At 42.9% G+C, this 23,427-nt stretch overlaps 1 protein-coding gene across 3 annotated transcripts in view; it reads left to right on the top strand.

Moving 5' to 3' along the window:
* LOC106590611 (semaphorin-5A) overlaps positions 1-23,427 on the top strand; it is a 350,252-nt gene that overhangs the window by 125,692 nt on the left and 201,133 nt on the right. For all 3 annotated transcript variants that reach the window (XR_006762699.1, XM_045710702.1, XM_045710701.1), the window contains exons 5-9: positions 1,470-1,532; positions 6,639-6,737; positions 14,066-14,279; positions 16,719-17,004; positions 21,264-21,399. Coding sequence is in view for 2 of the 3 variants with exons in the window: in XM_045710702.1 (XP_045566658.1) it covers positions 1,470-1,532; positions 6,639-6,737; positions 14,066-14,279; positions 16,719-17,004; positions 21,264-21,399 (798 nt within the window). In the remaining variant the exon portion in view is untranslated. The remainder of the gene's footprint in view (positions 1-1,469; positions 1,533-6,638; positions 6,738-14,065; positions 14,280-16,718; positions 17,005-21,263; positions 21,400-23,427) is intronic.

The raw sequence follows: 23,427 nt of genomic DNA, 5'->3' as shown, positions 1-23,427 counted from the left end.
AAAACTGACTATCCCACCGATCCTTGACTTCGACAATATCATTTTTCAAAATTGCCTCCAGCACTCTATTCAGCAAACTGAACGTAGTCTATCACAGTGCCATCTGTTTTGTCACCAAAGCCCCATATACTACCCACCACTCAGACCTGTACACTCTCGTTGGCAGGCGTTCGCTACATATCCGCCAAACCCACTGGCTCCAGGTAATCTATAAGTCTTTTCTAGGTAAAGCCCCGCCTTATCTTAGCTCACTGGTCACCATAGCAACACCCACCCGTAGCACGCGCTCCAGCAGGTATATTTCACTGGTCATCCCCAAAGCCAACACATCTTTGGCTGCCTTTCCTTTCAATTTGTCTGTGTAGAAGTGTGTAGGTTGTATCCTCTCGCTCCAAGGCCAGGTTCATTTAGTCTCTCTGTGGGTTGATGATAGTCACCTAACTCCAAGTCCTATTGAAAGGCTGTTTTGATGTTTCTGGCACGATGAGTCGACAATTTGCTTTTACTGGTTGGCTCTCTCTGTCTTTCTTATTCAAACACCCACAGCCACACACAAGCCCGAGCACCACCCCCTTCCATTATAACTGTTTGGCTTTCCACAGGTCCCGTGTGGCTCAGTTGGCAGAGCATGGTGCTTCCAACACCAGGGTTGTTGGTTCGATTCCCACAGGGAACCAGTATGAAAGTGTATATGCTCACTACTGTAAGTAGCGCTGGATTAGAGTGTCTGCTAAATGACAACAGAATGTCAAATGTTTTCAAGTCTAAACCACAAGTAGTTTTTTGAGAGAACCAATCAATTAGTCTGCTCAATTTCTAATTAAATATTTTATTTACAAATGACCTTCTGTCCAGACCAGTGAGTCATAGGTCTTCCTCGCTGTGTGGTCATGTGGGTCACGTCAGCCATATAAATGAATGGGCCGAGGTGTAGTGGTCAATACTGTACAAGCAAACCCAAGGCCTTTCAGGAGTAAATAGTCTGCACAATTGAAACAATTTCGAACCAAAAAATGGCTCTTGCAGAATGTTATCGTCTTCCAATGTTAAACTCTTGTCTGCTGCCAGCGTCATTTTATTGAGTGTTTGCAATGCTGTTGAAAGCTGGTTTATTGTGGGTTTACAGTGTTGTTTATTATCAATTGATAGTTTTTTTTAGCTCTTTAACTCCGATGTAGTGTGTTTTTTCCATTGTTTCATTGTTCCATGCTGTTTCATTGTTCCATGCTGTTTCAGTGTTCCATGCTGTTTCAGTGTTCCATGCTGTTTCAGTGTTCCATGCTGTTTCAGTGCTCCATGCTGTTTCAGTGCTCCATGCTGCTTCAGTGTTCCATGCTGTTTCATTGTTCCATGCTGTTTCAGTGTTCCATGCTGTTTCATTGTCCCATGCTGTTTCAGTGTTCCATGCTGCTTCAGTGTCTGTTTCAATTTTATTTTTACACCACTGTATTGTGTTTTTGTGTTGACAGGAGGCGGAATGGCACTGTGATGAGTTCACTAAGGGAGCCTGCTTCAGCCGGGGCAAGTCAGAGGTGAGGCTGTTTACAGACTAATCCCAACTTCAAACAGTCTAGCCATAATAAAGAGATGCTCTGCTTTTTTGACACCACACTCCAAAAAGCAAGTTCTGCAGGCTCTATTTTTGTCTAATCTTGATAATTGTCCAGTCATGTGGTCCAGTGCTGCAAGGAAAGACCTAGTTAAGCTGCTGCTGGCCCAGAACAGAGCGGCACATTTTGCTCTTAATTGTAATCAGAGGGATAATATTAATACTATGCATACCAGTCTCTCTTGGTTAAGAGTTGAGGAAAGACTGACTGCATCACTTCTTATTTTTTATAAGAAACAATGTGTTGAAAGTCCAAAATTGCTTGCATAGTGAACTTACATACAACTCTGTCACACACACTTATCCCACCAGACATGCCACCAGGGGTCTTTTCACAGTCCACAAATCCAGAACAAATTTTAAAAAATGTACAGAATTATATAGAGCCCTTATTGTATGGAACTTCCTTCCATCTCATATTGCTCAAATTAACAGCAAATATGGTTTCAAAAAACAGATAAAGCAACACCTCACGGCACAACGCCTCTCCTCTATTTGACCTAGATAGTTTGTGTGTATGCATTGATATGTAGGCTACGTGTTCCTTTATGAAAAATGTATGTAGTTCTGTCCTTGAGCTGGTCTTGTCTATTGATGCTCTGTATTATGTCATTCTGTATCATGTTTCATGTTTTGTGTGAACCCTATGAAGAGTTTCTGCTGCATTTTGCAAAAGCTAATGGGGATCATAATAAAATACCAAATAGCAAATGCTCAGACTTAACCCAGACTTAACCCAGACTTAACCCAGACTTAACTCAAACTGGGGAAAATCCATCATGGACGGCAATGTGATTTATGTCTATTGTAGGATTCAGCGGGTTTAGTACACACCTTAAATTATGCTAACTGTACACTGTAATCCTTTCTTCTGTTTGTGTGTGTGTGTGTGTGTGTGTGTGTGTGTGTGTGTGTGTGTGTGTGTGTGTGTGTGTGTGTGTGTGTGTGTGTGTGTGTGTGTGTGTGTGGTTTTCCTGCAAACCTTCCTCTCCCCAACGGCTTTATAACAGAATGTGACCGTGTGCTGAACTGCAGGGGTCTACAGTATATTTCAGTTTTGTGGTCTTAGCCAGTGAGAATGGCCTTTTTTGTGTTTACCCGCATATGAAAAGTGGTTAGAGGCCCATAGTACACACACACACACACACGCACGCACACACACACACACACACACACACACACATGAACGTGTGCACAACACATAATAGTCATGCAGGGACTGTCCAGTGTATGATTGTCATTCTGAATTACAGACTAAGCTACCTCAGTCCTAGGGAGTTTTCCCGAATGTTCCTGACTGTTCTACTCTACTGGAATTGTTTTTATTGTCGTTGCTACTGAAAATACACTCCTGGATGAACACCAGTACACTAAGAATAGCATTAAAGATGTCATTTATCTCCTTCTCTCTCTCTCTCCCCCTGTCTCCCCCTCTCATTCTCCCTCCCTCCCTCCCTCTCTCTCTCTCTCTCTCTCTCTCTGTCTGCCACTCTCATTCTCTCTCTCTCTCTCTCTCTCTCTCTCTCTCTCTCTCTCTCTCTCTCTCTCTCTCTCTCTCTCTCTCTCCCCTCTCTCTCTCTCTCCCCCTCTCTCTCTCTCTCTCCCCTCTCTCTCTCTCTCTCCTCTCTCTCTCTCTCTCTCTCCCCCTCTCTCTCTCCCCCTCTCTCTCTCTCCCCCTCTCATTCTCTCTCTCTCTCTCTCTCTCTCCCCATCTCACTCTCTCCCCCTCTCATTCTCCCTACCTCTCTCTCTCTCGCCCCCTCATTCTCCCTCTCTCTCTCTCCCTTTCCCCCTCTCTCTCTCTCTCTCTCCCCCTTTTTATTCTCTCTCTGTCTCTCGCCCCCTCATTCTCCCTCTCTCTCTCTCCCCCTCTCATTCTCCCCCTCTCCCTCTTTCCCCCTCTCTGTCTCCCCCTCTCTCTCCCTCTCCCTCTCTCTCCCTCTTCTCTCTCTCTCTCTCCCCTCTCTCTCTCCCCCTCTCTCTCTCTCCCCCTCTCATTCTCTCTCTCTCTCCCCATCTCACTCTCTCCCCCTCTCATTCTCCCTACCTCTCTCTCTCTCTCGCCCCTCATTCTCCCTCTCTCTCTCTCCCTTTCCCCCTCTCTCTCTCTCTCTCTCCCCCTTTTATTCTCTCTCTGTCTCTCGCCCCCTCATTCTCCCTCTCTCTCTCTCCCCCTCTCATTCTCCCCCCCTCTCCCTCTTTCCCCCTCTCTGTCTCCCCCTCTCTCTCTCCCCTCTCCCTCTCTCTCTCCCCCTCTCCCTCACTCTCACACTCTCTCTCTTTATTTCTATCTCTCTCTCCATTTTATTTTGCAGAGTTTGCTGTCCGCCACACAGCAGTATACGTAACTTAAGTTATTTCACAGATACGGTGTCTCTGGCCTTGAATGAATTTACAAGTGATTGTGCTGTTTAAAGCCGCCGTCTGCCTCTCTCAGCCACCTGTGATTCATTTCCACAAGGAGAAGAAAAGGGAGTTAAATTGATGGCGGCTCTATTTGGTTCGTAATGCGAGAGCTGTATATAACAGTCTCCATATTACTGTGAGGAGCCTGAACAGGAAGTTTTCATAAACAAGTCAACACCGTGACGCAAGACTCACATTAAAATCTGTTTTTTATTTACCGGGGGAACAACAGCCGTGCTGAGTTGAGTTATCCACAAAGGCAGCCACACTACAAAAGGCAGACACACACACACACACAAAGAGAGCCACACACCCACACACACACACACACACACACACACACACACACACACACACACACACACACACACACACACACACACACACACACACACACACACACACACACACAGAGACACACACACACACACACACACACACACACACACACACACACACACACACACACACACACACACACACACACACACACACAGAGAGAGACTCACACAGCCAGTGACACACAGACACACACACACCTACACACACACATACAATGTGCTTATTACAGGTACCACTGCCTTCTGAAAGTATTCATACCCCTTGACTTATTCCACATTTTATTGTGTTACAGCCTGAATTCAAAATGGAATAAATAGATTTTTTTCTCTCCCATCTACACACTATACCCCATAATGACATTTTAGAAAATATGAAAACATCAGGACTCTGTTTGGAGCAAGTATTCAGGGGTGTGAATACTTAGGTAAATTAGATATTTCTGTATTTAACTTTCAATACATTTGCCTAGAATGTCTAGAAACATGTTTTCACATTCTCATTATGGAGTATTGTGTGTATATGCGTGAAAAGACAAATCTATTTTAGAGGTGGGGTGGGGCATCTCTAGTACTCCAGACACAGGCGGATTTACAGGCCCTAAATTTGAAGGAGGCCCTCTGAGAACCAGATGCACCAGGGCCCTTCAAACTGACTGAGGGGACTTACTGTATGAATGGTTGATGAACCCAATCAGCTGACACACAAACAAACTTCATCCAACCATGTTCTGACATGGCATCATCCACCATGTTCTGACATGGCATCATCCACCATGTTCTGACATGACACCATCCACCATGTTCTGACATGACACCATCCAGAATGTTCTGACATGACATCATCCACCATGTTCTGACATGACACCATCCAGAATGTTGTGACATGACACCATCCAGAATGTGCTGACATGACATCATCCAGCATGTTCTGACATGACATCATCCACCATGTTCTGACATGACACCATCCAGAATGTTGTGACATGACATCATCCACCATGTTCTGACATGACACCCTCCAGAATGTTCTGACATGACATCATCCACCATGTTCTGACATGACACCATCCAGAATGTTTGACATGACATCATCCACCATGTTCTGACATGACACCATCCAGAATGTTGTGACATGACATCATCCACCATGTTCTGACATGACACCATCCAGAATGTTCTGACATGACATAATCCACCATTTTAGGACATGTGTTCATCCACCATGTTCTGACATGGTGGATGTCTAGACCAAACCTAGACCAAACCCCTGAAGGGTTACCCAGAGTCCTAGACCAAACCCCTGAAGGGTTAGCCAGAGCCTAGACCAAACCCCAGAAGGGTTACCCAGAGCCTAGACCAAACCTAGACCAAACCCCTGAAGGGTTAGCCAGGTCCTAGACCAAACCCCTGAAGAGTTAGCCAGGTCCTAGACCAAACCCCTGAAGAGTTATCCAGGTCCTAGACCAAACCCCTGAAGAGTTAGCCAGGTCCTAGACCAAACCCCTGAAGAGTTAGCCAGGTCCTAGACCAAACCCCTGAAGAGTTATCCAGGTCCTAGACCAAACCCCTGAAGAGTTATCCAGGTCCTAGACCAAACCCCTGAAGAGTTAGCCAGGTCCTAGACCAAACCCCTGAAGAGTTATCCAGGTCCTAGACCAAACCCCTGAAGAGTTAGCCAGGTCCTAGACCAAACCCCTGAAGAGTTAGCCAGGTCCTAGACCAAACCCCTGAAGAGTTATCCAGGTCCTAGACCAAACCCCTGAAGAGTTATCCAGGTCCTAGACCAAACCCCTGAAGAGTTAGCCAGGTCCTAGACCAAACCCCTGAAGAGTTAGCCAGGTCCTAGACCAAACCCCTGAAGAGTTAGCCAGGTCCTAGACCAAACCCCGGAAGAGTTAGCCAGGTCCTAGAACAAACCCCTGAAGAGTTAGCCAGATCCTAGAACAAACCCCTGAAGAGTTAGCCAAGGCGATAGCGGCAAAGAAAAACTCCCCTCGTGCTTTCTTCTGCTGTTGCATCATTATTCAGAATTAGTCCAATGTTTAGGCTATTATTTTCACTTACATTCTTATTTAGCATATGTGATCATTAGTATTGTATCTATTCTTTTGTGTTTAAAAAAATCTTCTTCTACCTTTTTTGAGCTCACGTTGAAGAGAAATTCCAATGTATGTACATACAAAAGCCAAATACATGAAACTTTAAATTTGGCTAAGGTGTTGCTGTGTCTGTGTCCTTCTATGAGGGCTAATGTTAGCTGTGCTGTTCTGTCCTCTTCACAGGAGGAATGTCAGAACTACATCAGAGTTTTGCTGGTGAATGGAGACAGACTGTTTACATGCGGAACCAACGCTTTCACACCAGTCTGCACCAACCGCACTGTAAGAATCTAATAACGTACCTTGTCTTCTCTTCTCTACTTGCTTTTTATCGAAATCTGGAACTTCCTTCTTTTTTCCTCTCTGCCCACTCTGCTTTGACTCCACCTACCGTATTAAAAACCTGCAGTCTTTCCTGAGGAAAGTGTGTGACCTGTTTGTTATATTATGTGGTAGCATAGTGGATGGTAGGTGGAGGGGGTGGTGTTACCTTTGTTAAAATATAGATTTTTCTCCAAAAGTAGCAAATGCAAAGGTCGTCGTCTCATAACGACTATTTCCTGCGGCTGAAATACGTAATAGTATAAATTTCAGGAAATGACTATGGTGGTATTTTATCAGCCCTGTCATAGGAGAACACACTCTGAGTCGGTCTAGATAAGTACTGCATAACTGGCAGGGTTGGGGTCAATTCCATTTGAAATTCAAATAGTTCCTAATTGAAAGGCATTGAAGAGAATTGGAATTTTAGTGTACTTCCTGAATTGACTGGAATTTAAATGGGGTGGGGGAGAGAGGGGGGAAGAGGAGAGAGGAAGCAAGGAGAGGGAGAGTGAGCGAGGAGATAACAATATACATTTAGTTATCACTAAGTCATAAAGTAGGAGGAATATCCTGTTCATTAATGATGTAGTCACTGGTCAAATGTCATTCAATATTCTAATTCAATTTAACACCATATCAATATTTATGGCCTCGAATGGCAGGATTATATTTGCCATTGTGAGTAAAGTGAGAATGCAATCCTCTATCCATGATATTGATCATGACGATGACGATGATGAGGATGGTGGTGGTGATGACATAGAGCCTATTATTACAGACCCAATGTCCTCATCTATCCTGTAGACAGCTATGAATCATTGACTCAGACATCTAACACCTCCTTGCCTGTCACTCTCTGTGTCTGAGGACATTTCCGAGACGGTTTACTATGAGTCAGCCTCTATCTACACTCTACTTCTATTAGACCCATCTTACAGGTCCAGCTTGACCCAAACACTTCCCTCAACACACAGGAAGAGCTCCATCAATACCTCCTTTCATCTCAGACGTCAGGCACAGACACAGACACTCTGTTGGGTTGAGCTGGGTCAGGCCGGAAGCCCGGAGCGGAGGTAGTTTGTGTCGCCGGAACCAACAGTGGTCCAAGTCGACCCACTGTAATAAATCTATCCAAAGTGACCCGTTCTGTTATGCTGTTTGAATATAAGTGTCACGTCCCTTAAGGAAGTAGAAAGTCCATCTCTCATTGATTAACCCGAAACTACAGCCAGCATTATAGAGAAGCTTTAGTGTTTCTGTCAAACAAGGCTTGTGTTCTGTATGGTATTGTGGAACCCCAATTGGAGAATATAGTATTTATAATTCAGTATTTATAATTTATTGGAAGGGTTTCCATCAAAACAAAAATGTATTTACACAACAGTATGTGTCTACCCATAAATTGTAACAAAAAAATGTTGGTTTATATAAATCCACTCAGAAAAAACATGACCTCAGCTTAGATTGATAGGAATGGAGGTGAAAATCTTGCTCTAAGCATATTTTATTCACGGTGAGATTTCACGGTAACACCATGTGTTATAATGACATATCAACACTGTACACGTTCCACCTCTTAAACATATTCAGAACTGCTGCCTCAGGTTATGCTGCATGACGATTTATTGGGAACAAGTGTCAGGGCCATGTGTAGGTTGGGCTGTTAAGTATTTTTAAACACAGAGAGCTGGATTTGGCCCACTTTCAAAGACAGACAAACCAAACGCCTGAGCGCTGAGTCTCGCATCGAGCTGCTTGTGAAAACGGAAAGGATTTGCTTAAGTCAGTGATATAGTTTAATAACAAGTTTCCCAGGGATTTCATTAATTCAGTGATGTGGTTTAATTACGCTTTACCCAGGGATTTCCTTAAGTCAGTGAAGGGGTTTAATAACGCATTATCCAGGAAAACAGATGGATTTCACTAGAGTCATTATAATGACCCAACGCTACTAGGAGGAATAACAAGTCATTATAATGACCAAACACTACTAGGAGGAATAACAAGTCATTATAATGACCCAACACTACTAGGAGGAATAACAAGTCATTATAATGACCCAACACTACTAGGAGGAATAACAAGTGCATTATAATGACCCAACACTACTAGGAGGAATAACAAGTCATTATAATGACCCAACACTACTAGGAGTAATAACATGTCATTATAATGACCCAACACTACTAGGAGGAATAACAAGTCATTATAATGACCCAACACTACTAGGAGGAATAACATGTCATTATAATGACCCAACCAAACTGGGAGGAATAACAAGTGAGTCATTATAATGACCCAACCGTACTTGGAGGATTATCAAGTCATTATAATGACCCAACTCTACTAGGAGGAATAACAAGTCATTATAATGACCCAACTCTACTAGGAGTAATAACATGTCATTATAATGACCCAACACTACTAGGAGGAATAACAAGTCATTATAATGACCCAACACTACTAGGAGGAATAACAAGTCATTATAATGACCCAACACTACTAGGAGTAATAACATGTCATTATAATGACCCAACACTACTAGGAGGAATAACAAGTCATTATAATGACCCAACACTACTAGGAGGAATAACATGTCATTATAATGACCCAACCCTACTAGGAGGAATAACAAGTGAGTCATTATAATGACCCAACATTACTAGGAGGAATAACAAGTCATTATAATGACCCAACGCTACTAGGAGGAATAACAAGTCATTATAATGATTCAACACTACTAGGAGGAATAACAAGTCATTATAACTACCCAACACTACTAGGAGGAATAACAAGTCATTATAATGACCCAACATTACTAGGAGGAATAACAAGTCATTATAATGACCCAACACTACTAGGAAGAAAAACAAGTCATTATAATGACCCAACTCTACTAGGAGGAATAACAAGTCATTATAATGACCCAACACTAGTAGAAGGAATAGCAATTCATGCAATGTCCCTACCAAACTGGGAGGAATAACAAGTGAGTCATTATAATGACCCAACCGTACTTGGAGGATTATCAAGTCATTATAATGACCCAACTCTACTGGGAGGAATAACAAGTCATTATAATGACCCAACTCTACTAGGAGGAATAACAAGTCATTATAATGACCCAACTCTACTAGGAGGAATAACATGTCATTATAATGACCCAACACAACTAGGAGGAATAACAAGTCATTATAATGACCCAACACTACTAGGAGGAATAACAAGTCATTATAACTACCCAACACTACTAGGAGGAATAACATGTCATTATAATGACCCAACACTACTAGGAGTAATAACATGCCATTATAATGATCCAACCCTACTAGGAGGAATAACAAGTCATTATAATGACCCAATACTACTAGGAGTAATAACATGCCATTATAATGATCCAACCCTACTAGGAGGAATAACAAGTCATTATAATGACCCAACACTACTATGAGTAATAACATGTCATTATAATGACCCAACACTACTAGGAGGAATAACAAGTCATTATAACTACCCAACAATACTAGGAGGAATAACAAGTCGTTATAAAATCCAACACTACTAGGAGGAATAACAAGTCGTTATAATGATTCAACACTACTAGGAGGAATAACAAGTCATTATAATGACCCAACACTACTAGGAGGAATAACAAGTCATTATAACTACCCAACACTACTAGGAGGAATAACAAGTCATTATAATGACCCAACACTACTAGGAGGAATAACAAGTCATTATAATGACCCAACACTACTAGGAGGAATAACAAGTCATTATAACTACCCAACACTACTAGGAGGAATAACAAGTCATTATAATGACCCAACACTACTATGAGGAATAACAAGTCATTATAATGACCCAACACTACTAGGAGGAATAACAAGTTCATTATAACGACCCAACACTACTAGGAGGAATAACAAGTCATTATAATGACCCAACACTACTAGGAGGAATAACAAGTCATTATAATGACCCAACACTACTAGGAGGAATAACAAGTTCATTATAATGACCCAACACTACTAGGAGGAATAACAAGTCATTATAATGACCCAACACTACTAGGAGGAATAACATGTCATTATAATGACCCAATACTACTAGGAGGAATAACAAGTCATTATAATGACCCAACACTACTAGGATGAATAACATGTCATTATAATGACCCAACACTACTAGGAGGAATAACATGTCATTATTATGACCCAACCCTACTAGGAGGAATAACAAGTCATTATAATGACCCAACACTACTAGGAGGAATAACAAGTCATTATAATGACCCAACACTACTAGGAGGAATAACATGTCATTATAATGACCCAACACTACTAGGAGGAATAACAAGTCATTATAATGACCCAACACTACTAGGAGGAATAACAAGTCATTATAATGACCCAACACTACTAGGAGGAATAACAAGTCATTATAACTACCCAACACTACTAGGAGGAATAACAAGTCATTATAATGACCCAACACTACTATGAGGAATAACAAGTCATTATAATGATTCAACACTACTAGGAGGAATAACAAGTCATTATAACTACCCAACACTACTACGAGGAATAACAAGTCATTATAATGACCCAACTCTACTAGGAGGAATAACAAGTCATTATAATGACCCAACACTACTAGGAGGAATAACATGTCATTATAATGACCCAACACTACTAGGAGGAATAACAAGTCATTATAATGACCCAACACTACTAGGATGAATAACATGTCATTATAATGACCCAACACTACTAGGAGGAATAACATGTCATTATCATGACCCAACCCTACTAGGATGAATAACATGTCATTATAATGACCCAACACTACTAGGAGGAATAACATGTCATTATTATGACCCAACACTACTAGGATGAATAACATGTCATTATAATGACCCAACACTACTAGGAGGAATAACAAGTCATTATAATGACCCAACACTACTAGGAGGAATAACATGTCATTATAATGACCCAACACTACTAGGAGGAATAACAAGTCATTATAATGACCCAACACTACTAGGAGGAATAACAAGTCATTATAATGACCCAACACTACTAGGAGGAATAACAAGTCATTATAACTACCCAACACTACTAGGAGGAATAACAAGTCATTATAATGACCCAACACTACTAGGAGGAATAACAAGTGTGTGAACCTCTTTAGGAAATACGGCGCTGTGGTGAAGGTGGAGTTTTTTCTTAGCATTGGTCCTGTGACAGATGTTGTGTTGTTCAGCCTTTTCTCAAATAGATTTGTTTAACTCCTGCGTCCACTCTCCTCCGTCCTCTGTCGCCTCCTTTTTCGATAAATGTCAAAGGTAAGCGAGGAGATGCAAAGTGGATGGAAATGAGACTCTCCTTCTCCACTCGCTGATCATCAGGCAAATGACTTTTACAGGGAAGGAAATCCCAAAATAAATATAAAAAACAAATGTAGCTAGTTGTTTGCATTCTTTTCTCCTCTGAGTAAACAACACCTGCTTCAAAGGTAGGATACACTATCCTGATGAAGGACTCAGGTAGGTTACACTATCCTGATGAAGGACTCAGGTAGGTTACACTATCCTGATGAAGGACTCAGGTAGGTTACACTATCCTGATGAAGGACTCAGGTAGGTTACACTATCCTGATGAAGGACTCAGGTAGGATACACTATCCTGATGAAGGACTCAGGTAGGTTACACTATCCTGATGAAGGACTCAGGTAGGTTACACTCTCCTGATGAAGGACTCAGGTAGGATACACTATCCTGATGAAGGACTCAGGTAGGTTACACTATCCTGATGAAGGACTCAGGTAGGTTACACTATCCTGATGAAGGACTCAGGTAGGTTACACTATCCTGATGGACTCAGGTAGGTTACACTATCCTGATGAAGGACTCAGGTAGGTTACACTATCCTGATGAAGGACTCAGGTAGGATACACTATCCTGATGAAGGACTCAGGTAGGTTACACTATCTTGATGAAGGACTCAGGTAGGATACACTATCCTGATGAAGGACTCAGGTAGGATACACTCTCCTGATGAAGGACTCAGGTAGGATGCACTCTCCTGATGAAGGACTCAGGTAGGATACACTATCCTGATGAAGGACTCAGGTAGGATACGCGATCCTAATGAAAAGTGGCTAACGAGGAGGGGAGGACACTCTTCCGTTCACCTACTAACAAATTGACTCTCTACTCGACCAGTTATTGGTTTCCGGGTCACAAAGGAGAGAGGACGGAGGAGAGAGGATTGGAGGAGAGAGGACAGAGAACAGACTTTTTCCCAAATTAGAAAAGGCCATAGTCTTAGTGTGTGGTTTAGGATAGGGTAAAGGAACTGTGTAGGTAGACTGTGGGTTGCTTTTGTCTTACCTTGGCTGATTCTCCAGGGGTTGGTTTTGTATCATAACCTGATAGCTAAACGTAGGATTGTTTAACCTTTATTTAACTAGGCAAGTCAGTTAAGAACATATTCTTATTTTCAATGATGGCCTAGGAACAGTGCCTTGTTCAGGGGCAGAATGACAGATGTTAACCTTGTCAGCTCGGGGATTCGGTCTTGCAACCTTCCGGTTACATAGTCCAACGTTCTAACCACTAGGCTACCTGCCGCCCCTATTTGAGTAAAGGTACTGTAAGATGGTCCTACAGTAACGATAAGTGACAGTTTTTTTACTAGACGAGAAAAGCAGTGTCACAGGCATTATAGTTTATGGGATTCCAATATCCTTCTTTTTAATCTGAGGTCTGTACAAATGTCAATTACCTCTTTGGCATGGTGGGCTGATAATGTACAAGACAAGAGGTGCGTGTGTTTATGTGTGTATTGACTGTGTGTGTGGTGGAAGCAGTGATTTGCATTAGCATGAATGGAGTGGATGATAGTCATGACAAGAATGTAATGAGATGAAGAATTCCTCCTTATAAGCACAAGCACTCTGCACTCACATTGCTTTGCCTTGAACTTGTGTTATCACGATCAGTTATTCAAGTCAAACTCCCAAATATCTCCCTCGTAACCAAGCAACATCCCAAGTGCTCAATGTTTAGCCTTGTCTCATTGTGTGATCGTTCTGCTGCAACTCACAGTAATGGAGACCCACCCACCCCCTCATCTCATCTCCTCCACCTCTGTCCCCCTTCCCCCCCCCCCCTCATCTCCTCCACCTCTGTCCCCCTTTCTCTCCCCCCCATCTGCTCCAACTCTGTCCCCCTCTCCCGTCCACCCCCTCTCCCTCCTCCCCCTCTAATCTCATCTAGCTGACCAACCTGACAGAGATCCATGACCAGATCAGTGGGATGGCCCGTTGTCCCTACAACCCTCTCCATAACTCCACAGCCCTGATCACCTCCAGTGGAGATCTGTATGCTGCTACCGCCATGGACTTCTCTGGCAGAGACCCAGCTATCTACCGCAGTCTGGGGGGGCTGCCGCCTCTACGCACCGCACAGTACAACTCCAAATGGCTGAATGGTAGGCCGGGTTACAGGGTAAAGGAAAGGGGAGTAGGGGAGAGTGGGGTGCCACCAATTATACAATGCTTAGGACAACTCCAAATGGCTGAATGGTAGGAGGTAAAGGGTAGGGGGATACGCAGTAGTAGTATAGAGATGTAGAAAAGGGTTTGAAGGAGGTAAACTTGTGGTGTCTGTCACTGTCACACAGTTTACTGATGACAAAGACCATCAACACACTTTTTTTGTTTCCATTTCTTTCAAGACAACAAGGGATCAAAGTCTTTAACTTCTTTTAAAAATAATTATGTCACAAAAGCTTTGTCATTCTTTATTGACATGCTTCTCTCTTTCCTTGTTGAAGGACATCAAAGTGACATTTTCATCTGGTGGTGAAACAATGAAATCAGCGTGTCGGTGTGAAGAGCGCAGTGTGTTGCAGTTCAAAAGCACAACCCCCCCTGGAACAAGGCTGCTGATTGAATACGCTGCTTCAGTCATTCTCTCACTCTAAAAGAGCAGGTCAATCTCTTGTCAACCAGGGATTTGATCTGATTCGCATTAAACCCAAAAATAAAACCATAAAAAAAATATATATAAAAAGGCACCACGTGTTGCAGCAACCTTTGAGAAAAGGTTCAGTAACTCATTTTACATCAAATAGATTTTCTTCTCTCTCTTCTCCTGTGATGCTGTGCAAAGCTGCGGAGGAGAAGGCCATTTGAAAGAGCAAAAAAGAAATACAAAAAATAATGTTTAATTTAAAAGTGGATTAAATCACTGTCAAGGAGGATAAAGCATGTGGATAAGGTCCAATAATGTCATACATAAAAATGAACCCCCGGGAATGAGTGGATGTGGGAGGTCAGCAGATTTACTACACTACACCACCGCTTTGGTCATTCCTCATCTCAATCTGTAGGCTTCCCACAATGAATAGTAGGTTTTACTATTGGAACACAAAAGTCATTAATAAGAATGGCATCATTTATTTTCCCTAATCACCTTTACCTCACAGCTCTACATCAAGATCCTATGGACCCCTAAATAAATAAACATAAATATGGGTTGTATTTACAATGGTGTTTGTTCTTCACTGGTTTCCCTTTTCTTGTGGCAACAGGTCACAAATCTTGTTGCTGTGATTGCACACTGTGTTATTTCACCCAGTAGATATGGGAGTTTATCAAAAACTGGGTTTGTTTTCAAAATTGGGTTTGTCTGTGTAATCTGAGGGAAATATGTGTCTCTAATATGGTCATACATTGGGCAGGAGGTTAGGAAGTGCAGCTCAGTTTCCACCTCATTTTGTGGGCAGTGTGCACATAGCCTGTCTTCTCTTGAGAGCCAGGTTTGCCTACGGCGGCCTTTCTCAATAGCAAGGCTATGCTCACTGAGTCTGTACATAGTCAAAGCTTTCCTTAAGTTTGGGTCAGTCACAGTGGTCAGGTATTCTGCCACTATTTATTATCTGTTTAGGGACAAATAGCATTCTAGTTTGCTCTGTTTTCTTTTATAAATTCATTCCAAATTGTCAAGTAATTATTTTTTTGTTTTCTCATGACTTGGTTGGGTCTAATTATGTTGCTGTCCTGGGGCTCTGTGGGGTGTTTATGTTTGTGAACAGAGCCCCAGGACCAGCTTGCTTAGGGGACTCTTCTCCAGGTTCATCTCTCTGTAGGTGATGGCTTTGTTATGGAAGGTTTGGGAATCGCTTCCTTTTAGGTGGTTGTAGAATTTAACGGCTCTTTTTTGGATTTTGGTAATTAGCGGGTATCAGCCTAATTGTGCTCTGCATGCATTATTTGGTGTTCTGCATTGTACACTGAGGATATTTTTGCAGAATTCTGGTGTTTGTCCCATTTTGTGAATTCTTGGTTGGTGAACGGACTCCAGACCTCACAACCATGAAGCGCATTGGGTTCAAGTGTATTCTCTCTCTCTCTCTCTCTCTCTCTCTCTCTCTCTCTCTCTCTCTCTTTGGCTTTTTCTCTTGCAATCCCTCTCTCTCTCTCTCTCTGGCTTTTTCTCTTGCAATCCCTCTCTCTCTCTCTCTCTCTCCTGGCTTTTTCTCTTGCTATCCCTCTCTCTCTCTGGCTTTTTCTCTTGCTATCTCTCTATTGCTCTCTCTCTATCTCTCTCTCACTCACTCTCACTCTCTCAAACTCCTCTGTTTTCTCTTTTGCCCTTCCCCCTCCTTCAACAGAGCCTAACTTTGTCTCCTACTTCAACAGAGCCTAACTTTGTCTCCTCCTTCAACAGAGCCTAACTATGTCTCCTCCTTCAACAGAGCCTAACTATGTCTCCTTCTTCAACAGAGCCTAACTATGTCTCCTCCTTCAACAGAGCCTAACTTTGTCTCCTCCTTCAACAGAGCCTAACTTTGTCTCCTCCTTCAACAAAGCCTAACTTTGTCTCCTCCTTCAACAGAGCCTAACTATGTCTCCTCCTTCAACAGAGCCTAACTTTGTCTCATCCTACGACATCGGGAACTTCACCTACTTCTTCTTTCGGGAGAACGCTTTGGAACACGACTGCGGTCGGACCGTGTTCTCACGTGCTGCCCGGGTCTGTAAGAACGACATTGGAGGACGCTTCCTATTGGAGGACACCTGGACCACGTTCATGAAGGCACGGTTGAACTGCTCTCGACCGGGGGAGATACCGTTCAACTATAATGAACTCCAGGGGACGTTCTACCTGCCAGAGTTAGACCTACTCTATGGGATCTTCACTACTAACGTGTACGAAATACATTCTAGACACACAGAGACACACAGAGACACACAGAAACACACAGCAACAGAGACACACAGAGACATAACAGAGACACACAGAGACACACAGAAACAGAGACACACAGAGACACAGAAACAGAGACACACAGAAACAGAGACACACAGAGACACACAGAAACAGAGACACACAGATACACTCAGTAACAGAGACACACAGAGAAACACAGAAACACGCAGAGACACACAGAGAGACATGCAGAGAACCACAGAGATACACAGAGACACAGATATACACAGAGACATGCAAACAGACACACAGAGACATACAGAGACACACAGACACACGCAGAGACACACGCAGAGAAACACAGAGACACACAGAGAGACACGCAGAGACACGCAAGAGACATGCAGAGAACAAAAACACAAACACAGATATACACAACATGCAAACAGACACACAGAGACATACAGAGACACACAGACACACGCAGAGACACACGCAGAGAAACACAGAGACACACAGAGAGACACGCAGAGACACGCAGAGACACACAGAGACACACAGAGAGACACACAGAGAGACACGCAGAGAAACACAGAGAGACACACAGAGAGACACGCAGAGAAACACAGAGAGACACAGAGACACACAGAGAGACACAGAGACAGAGACATACAGAGACATACAGAGAAACAGAGAGACACACGCGGAGACTCGCAGAAACATGCAAAGACACTTAAAGAAACACGTAGAGAAAAACAGACACACCCAGACACACACTTTACCCTCTCTAACATGGGCCTGTGCAGACCTACTCCGTCACAATGGGCAGGACAGAGGGTAGCCAGAGGGTAGACTCCAGATACGGCTGGTGGGATCAGCTATAGGACGACAGGCTCATTGTAATGGAATGAATGGAACGGTATCAAACACATCAAACGTATGAAAACCACATGTTTGATGCAGTTCCATGTATTCCATTCCAGCCTTTCCAATGAGCCAGTCCTCTCATAGCTCATCCCACCAGCCTCCACTGTGTACTCTGCCTAGAGGTTCCTTCATGGCTGTTCGTATTATGGTCAATAAACCTTGAAGTGGCCAAAACACTGAAGTATCCTTCAGGTACAGCTGATAATGAACAGTCATATTATACTATCATCATTCACTCACGTTTAGTTTGACAGTTTGATTCAGACTAGTTTCTCTCATGTTATTTTATAATATCTTAGAGAAGACATGCTCTTGTTAAAGTGACAGTTTGAAAAGTCAAAGCTATTCGTCAGGCCCGATCTGTACACTTAGCCAGAGAGGCAGAACCTCTTAATTGAAGCCTGGTGTTAAATTTATAGTCACATTAGACCGTCCATCACTCACAGTGGGATCTGAGTCCACAGACACGATCTGGTAGGGACAGATATGGAGGTATATACCAGTCAGCTAGCATTGTGTCTGCTTAGTTGGCTTCTTAATCTCTCTCTCTATATATAGACATATATACAGTACCAATCAAAAGATTGGAGACACCTATTCATTCAAGGATTTTTCTTTATTTTGACTATTTTCTACACTGTATAATAATGGTGAAGACATAAAAACTATGAAATTACACATATGGAATCATGTAGTAAACAAAAAAGTGTTAAACAAATCAAAATATATTTTAGATTCTTCAAAGGAGCCACCAATTTACCTTGATGACAGCTTTGCACACTCTTGGCATTCTCTCAACCAGCTTCACCTGGAATGCTTTTCCAACAGTCTTGAAGGAGTTCCCACATATGCTGAGCACTTGTTGGCTGCTTTTCCTTCAATTTGCAGTCCAATTCATCCCAAACCATCTCAATTGGGTTGAGGTCGGGTAATTGTGGAGGCCAGGTCATCTGATGCAGCACTCAATCACTCTCCTTCTTGGTCAAATAGCCCTTACACAGCCTGGAGGTGTGTTGGGTCATTGTCCTGTTGAAAAACAAATAATAGTCCCACTAAGCGCAGAACAGATGGGATGGCGTATCGCTGCAGATTTCTTTTGTTCATTTGAATTTTTTTCACCTTTATTTAACCAGGTAAGCTAGTTGAGAACAAGTTCTCATTTACAACTGCGACCTGGCCAAGATAAAGCAAAGCAGTGCGACACAAACAACAACACAGAGTTACACATGGAATAAAGAAGCGTACAGTCAATAACACAATAGAAAAAAAGAAAGTCTATATACAGTGTGTGCAAATGGCATGAGGAGGTAAGGCAATAAATAGGCAATAGTAGCAAAGTAATTACAATTTAGCAGATTAACACTGGAGTGATAGATGAGCAGATGATGATGAGCAGATGATGGTGTGTGAGTAGTGATACTGGTGTACAAAAGAGCAGCAAAGTAAATAAAAACAATATGGGGATGAGGTAGGTAGATTGGGTGGGCTATTTACTGGCAGCAGAGAACTGGAAGGAAAGGCGGCCAAAGTAGGTGTTGGCTTTGGGGATGACCAGTGAGATATACCTGCTGGAGCGCGTGCTATGGGTGGGTGTTGTTATCGTGACCAGTGAGCTGAGATAAGGCGGAGCTTTACCTAACATAGACTTATAGATGACCTGGAGCCAGTGGGTCTGGCGACGAATATGTAGCGAGGGCCAGCCGAATAGAGCATACAGGTCGCAGTGGTGGGTGGTATAAGGCGCTTTGGTAACAAAACGGATGGCACTGTGATAGACTGCATCCAATTTGAGTAGAGTATTGGAAGGTATTTTGTAGATGACATCGCCGAAGTCGAGGATCGGTAGGATAGTCAGTTTTACTAGGGTACGTTTGGCGGTGTGAGTGATGGAGGCTTTGTTGCGAAATAGAAAGCTGATTCTAGATTTGATTTTGGATTGGAGATGTTTGATATGAGTCTGGAAGGAGAGTTTACAGTCTAACCAGACATCTAGGTATTTGTAGTTGTCCACGTATTCTAGGTCAGAACCGTCCAGAGTAGTGATGCTAGTCGGGCGGGCGGGTGCGTGCAGCGAATGGTTGAAAAGCATGCATTTGGTTTTGCTAGTGTTTACGAGCATTTGGAGGCCACAGAGGAGTGTTGTATGGCATTGAAGCTCGTTTGGAGGTTAGTTAACACAGTGTCCAAAGAAGGGCCAGATGTATACAGAATGGTGTTGTCTGCGTAGAGGTGGATTAGGGAATCACCCGCAGCAAGAGCGACATCGTTGATATATGCAGAGAAAAGAGTCGGCCCGAGAATTGAATCCTGTGGTACCCCCATAGAGACTGTGAATGAATGCTGTGGTAACCATGCTAGTTAAGTGTGCCTTGAATTCTAAATAAATCACAGACAGTTTCACCAGCAAAGCACCCCCACACCATCACACCTCCTCCTCCATGCTTCATGGTGGGAACCACACATGTGGAGATCGTCTGTTCACAGACTCTGCGTCTCACAAAGACACGACAGTTGAAACCAAAAATCTCAAATTTGGACTCATCAGACCAAAGGACTAATGTCCATTGCTTGTGTTTCTCGGCCTAAGCAATTCTCTTCTTATTATTGCTGTCCTTTAGTAGTGGTTTCTTTGCAGCAATTTGACCATGAAGGCCTGATTCACGCAGTCTCCAATGAACAGTTGATGTTGAGATGTGTCTGTATCTTGAACTCTGAAGCATTTATTTGGGCTGCAATCTGAGGTGCAGTTAATTGCCAATTTCTGAGGCTGGTAACTCTAATGAACTTATCCTCTGCAGCAGAGGTACCTCTGGGTCTTTCATTCCTGTGGCTGTCCTCATGAGAGGCAGTTTCATCATAACGCTTGATGGTTTTTGCGACTGCACTTGAAGAAACCTTAAAAGTTCTTGGAATTTTCCAGATTGACTGACCTTAAAGTAAGGATGGACTGTTGTTTCTCTTTGCTTATTTGAGCTGTTCTTGCCATAATATGAACTTAACCCTATTTGGTAAAAGACCATCTTCTGTATACCAAACCTACCTTGTCACAACACAACTAATTGCCTCAAACGCATTAAGATGGAAATACATTTCACAAGTTAACTTTTAAGAAAGCACACCTGTTAATAGAGATGCATTTCAGGTGACTACCTCATGAAGCTGGATGATTCCATATGTGTTATTTAATAGTGTTGATTTCTTCACCCTTATTCTACAATGTAGAAAATTGTCAAAATAAAGGAAAACCCTGGAATGAGTAGGTGTGTCCAAACTTTTGACTGGTACTGTATATATATTTAAATGTATCTCTCTCCCTCTCCTCCCCCTACAGGAATAGCATAGCAGCGTCTGCGGTGTGTGCCTTCAACCTCAGTGCCATCACCCGTGTGTTCGGTGGCCCCTTCAAGTACCAGGAGAACTCTCGCTCCGCCTGGCTACCTTACCCCAACCCTAACCCTGACTTTCAGGTAGATATACACCTACCACAACCCTAACCTTGACTTTCAGGTAGATATACACCTACCACAACCCTAACCTTGACTTTCAGGTAGATATACACCTACCACAACCCTAACCCTGACTTTCAGGTAGATATACACCTACCCCAACCCTAACCTTGACTTTCAGGTAGATATACACCTACCACAACCCTAACCTTGACGTTCAGGTAGATATACACCTACCACAACCCTAACCATGACTTTCAGGTAGATATACACCTACCACAACCCTAACCTTGCCTATCAGGTAGATATACACCTACCACAACCCTAACCTTGACTTTCAGGTAGATATACACCTACCACAACCCTAACCTTGACTTTCAGATAGATATACACCTACCACAACCCGAACCTTGACTATCAGGTAAGGAACTCCAAAAAATCCGTCAAACTGAGCTCACAGGGAAATCTCTCATCCCAATATTCTAAAAAGGGCCTGAAGCCATGGGTTCGGCTAGATATTTGTTCTATCAGGGTTAAGCCAGGCTCAGGTTCAGATTGGGATATGGTTTGGGAATAACCAGTCTGAAAATAACCAGACACCTGTAGCTACCATAGTATTACAAGAGAGATGGATGAGTCAGGTCAGTGCCTTATATGAGATATCCGACCGTGAACAGTCCGCTCTAGTGGTCTTTTAGCCATCATGCTGTTACACCCTCCTGGTTATTCTGAGAACACAGTAACATTCAAGATTCGTTTTTATCACCACAACAACAACTCTGTCCAATTAACCAACACACAGAAACGTCATCACATACTCTGCCTTTGTAGGAATATACTAATGAGCGTTGGTGGGTATTCATTATGAGTGTTGGTGGTTATTCATTATGAGAGTTGGTGGGTATTCATTATGGGCGTTGGTGGGTATTCATTATAAGCGTTGGTGGGTGTTCTTCATGAGCGTTGGTGGGTATTCATTATGAGTGTTGGTAGGTGTTCCTCATGAGCATTGGTGGGTATTCCTTATGAGGGTTGGTGGTTATTCATTATGAGAGTTGGTGGGTATTCATTATGGGCGTTGGTAGGTATTCATTATAAGCGTTGGTGGGTGTTCTTCATGAGCGTTGGTGGGTATTCATTATAAGCGTTGGTGGGTGTTCTTCATGAACGTTGGTGGGTATTCATGATGAGCGTTGGTGGGTATTCATTATGAGCGTTGGTGGGTATTCATTATAAGCGTTGGTGGGTGTTCATGATGAACGTTGGTGGGTATTCATTATTAGCGTTGGTGGGTATTCATGATGAGCGTTGGTGGGTGTTCCTCATGAGTGTTGGTGGGTATTCATTATAAGCATTGGTGGGTATTCATTATAAGCGTTGGTGGGTATTCATGATGAGCGTTGGTGGGTGTTCCTCATGAGTGTTGGTGGGTATTCATTATAAGCGTTGGTGGGTATCCGTTATGAGCGTTGGTGGGTATTCATTATAAGCGTTGGTGGGTATTCATTATAAGCGTTGGTGGGTATTCATGATGAGCGTTGGTGGGTGTTCCTCATGAGTGTTGGTGGGTATTCATTATAAGCGTTGGTGGGTATTCATTATAAGCGTTGGTGGGTATTCATGATGAGCGTTGGTGGGTGTTCCTCATGAGTGTTGGTGGGTATTCAATATAAGCGTTGGTGGTTGTTCCTCATGAGCATTGGTGGGTATTCATTATGAGTGTTGGTGGGTATTCATCATGAGCGTTGGTGGGTATTCATTGTGAGCGTTGGTGGGTATTCATTATGAGCGTTGGTGGGTATTCATCATGAGCGTTGGTGGGTATTCATTATAAGCGTTGGTGGGTGTTCTTCATGAGTGTTGGTGGGTATTCACTATGAGCGTTGGTGGGTATCCGTTATGAGCATGGTGGGTATTCATTATAAGCGTTGGTGGGTATTCATTATAAGCGTTGGTGGGTATTCATGATGAGCGTTGGTGGGTGTTCCTCATGAGTGTTGGTGGGTATTCATTATAAGCGTTGGTGGGTATTCATTATAAGCGTTGGTG

This window comes from Salmo salar, chromosome ssa29, assembly GCF_905237065.1.
Source record: "Salmo salar chromosome ssa29, Ssal_v3.1, whole genome shotgun sequence".
In the NCBI taxonomy this organism is placed as follows: domain Eukaryota; kingdom Metazoa; phylum Chordata; class Actinopteri; order Salmoniformes; family Salmonidae; genus Salmo; species Salmo salar.
This window is presented reverse-complemented; position numbering and strand designations above follow the sequence as displayed.